The sequence below is a fragment of the Aplysia californica genome, unplaced genomic scaffold (assembly GCF_000002075.1).
Source record: "Aplysia californica isolate F4 #8 unplaced genomic scaffold, AplCal3.0 scaffold00734, whole genome shotgun sequence".
In the NCBI taxonomy this organism is placed as follows: domain Eukaryota; kingdom Metazoa; phylum Mollusca; class Gastropoda; order Aplysiida; family Aplysiidae; genus Aplysia; species Aplysia californica.
Genome location: NW_004798004.1, coordinates 280,792 through 283,042, shown reverse-complemented (window position 1 = coordinate 283,042; position 2,251 = coordinate 280,792). Strand labels below are relative to the sequence as shown.

At 39.8% G+C, this 2,251-nt stretch overlaps 1 protein-coding gene across 1 annotated transcript in view; it reads left to right on the top strand.

Moving 5' to 3' along the window:
- The window catches only part of LOC101853413, a gene marked incomplete at its 3' end in the record, with an annotated part of 28,221 nt that extends 25,983 nt beyond the window's left edge, over positions 1-2,238 (top strand). Inside the window, 3 exon segments of the mRNA XM_013088390.2 lie at positions 231-309; positions 1,253-1,341; positions 2,157-2,238. Coding sequence (XP_012943844.1) covers positions 231-309; positions 1,253-1,341; positions 2,157-2,238 — 250 coding nt within the window.
- Positions 2,239-2,251: the final 13 nt, after the last annotated feature.

The following is a 2,251-nucleotide window of genomic DNA, read 5'->3' as shown; positions in this document are numbered from 1 at the left end:
TGTTTTATGTTTTGATTATATAAAAGCTTAGACAGGGTGATTTATATATTATATTTCCTTTAGTTAGAATGTCCGATAGCTGCTCTGTGATTAAAGTGGAGAAACTGTATGATCATGTCTTATGTCTGTTCCTGTTGCAATGCTTTAATGAGTGTTTTATGTAATGTGACGTAGGACAATGGCATTAAACACTGAATAAACTTATTTACTTACTTACGTACTGTTGCCAGGCCTACCAGAAGACGGATATGGTCATTTCCTCTAACGATGACCGGATCCTGCAATGCTGCGTGCAGTGGAAGGAGAAGTGTAAGTGATTGACCCTGTGTGAATTTACCAAGAACCTCTCATGTTAATCATTATTTCTGGGAGGAATTCTGTAACGAGTGACCACTATAAAACAGACTGGAATAGAGGGTTAGAGTTTGGGGGTAAAGGTAGGGGGTAGGGAAGGGGTTGGGTCAGCGTTAGGGTTAGGTCTTTACTATATTTTCCTTCCTTATTTCTTTTTTAAAAGAATTTGATAAAGATGATAGAAAAAGATAGAAGGAAAGAAGAGCAGAGGAATACAGAGAGTAACAAACACAGATGGGATGTTTGACATACAGCACTGTGAAAAAACCTGAGCTGATCAGGAGGACAGACAACAGGAGACAGTCATCAATGTCTGCTTGAGACCTGAAATCCAAAGAAGAATATGATAAAGAATTTCAAAGTTGATTTTAAGTCTCTAACAATAAAAGTCCCTTGTTCTCTCAAATAAAAATATCATTCAGAAGTAAAAGATCTAGGCTCCTGATCTTCTACAATCTTAATCATCTTGTTATAAGTATTCCTATGACCTTTAATGCATGCAATATCAGAATACCACTGAGTTACAATCAGAAAAGCTGAGTAAGTATCTAGCTTAACACTATTAATGTTTATAATTACTGTTCATTTATATTATGCATGTGACTGTGAGCCTGTTGGTGAGTTCAAGTATACTATTGTATTATCATGGTTATGTGCACGGATGTGTGTGGAAGGGAGAGTGTGTGAGAGAAGAGTGTGTTTGTATATGAGTGTGCACATGTGCGTGCATATGCATGTGTGTGCATGTGTGTGTGTATTTGTGTATGTGTGTGTGTGTATGTGTGTACGTGGTGAAACACCAAACCGATGTGCCAGGTTCTGGATAATAAAGATGTTTCTTATCTTATCATATCTTTCATGTTATGTATTCCCATGCTGTTGGGTTTTTTTAACGCAGGCCCTGATGACCACGTGATTTTATTGAGCCGCGACCTGAACCTCACCAACAAGAGTGTGATCATGGGAATCTCTGCTGCAAATACAGAAGTGAGTCCAATGGTGTGTTTCTCGTGTTTGTATGGCTTTGTCTCAAGTTGTGATATAGATCAACCCTCTTAACCCTTCCAGCCCCAGCCATTTTTGTGTACTCGCTAACCCCAGTCCCAGCCAGTACAGCAGTATTTCAGAAAAAGAGGCATGCATTCTAAAAAGTAATGATGTAGTATCTTTGTAATGAGGTTTAGATAATATCATATAACAATGTTGAAAGGTAATGGAACAAATATTATAAACATTGAAGTTTAATTAGGTTCTCTGCTATTTCGAAAAATGCACAAACTGGATGCCCCCCCGAAACAGAATATGCACCCTTGGGACAGTGGGAAGTACAAGTGATGCTGAAAATATACGTGCATGGGGCTGGAAAGGTCAAATTTAGAAATGAGCCTCCAAGACCAGCCAATTAGACCAAATTTGGAAGAGCCACATTTGTTTTTGTTTTTCCTAGGGAAGGGGGGGGGGTTGGGGGTTAGGCAATAGAAACCAAAAAGGTTGACCTGCTTGTCTTCTTTGAAATATACCGTTGTGTTGCTACCAAATCTTTTCTTCCTTCACCTCTTTCCTTGTTCTCTAGTCGTGTACTGTCATCTGCTTAAATCTCCACTTTCTTCTCCCAACCCGAGGCCTCCTCTTGGCTCTTCCGTCCTTTACTCCTGACTCTTTCTACTGCCACTCCTGGATCCTTTTAACTGCTGTATTTCAGCAACACCCCCCTGATCTTAGGGAAGGGTAGATCAAACACAAGATATTGAGTGTTACAGCTTGAAGAATGCTAAATGTTGGAATTTCGTTTACTTTCCCAGACCCTGTGGAATGAGCTGAGGATGCCAAAGCCAAATCTGAAGCTGCTGCAAAAACCACCAAGCAATGAGACCACTCAGAAAGGTTGTACAGTCTG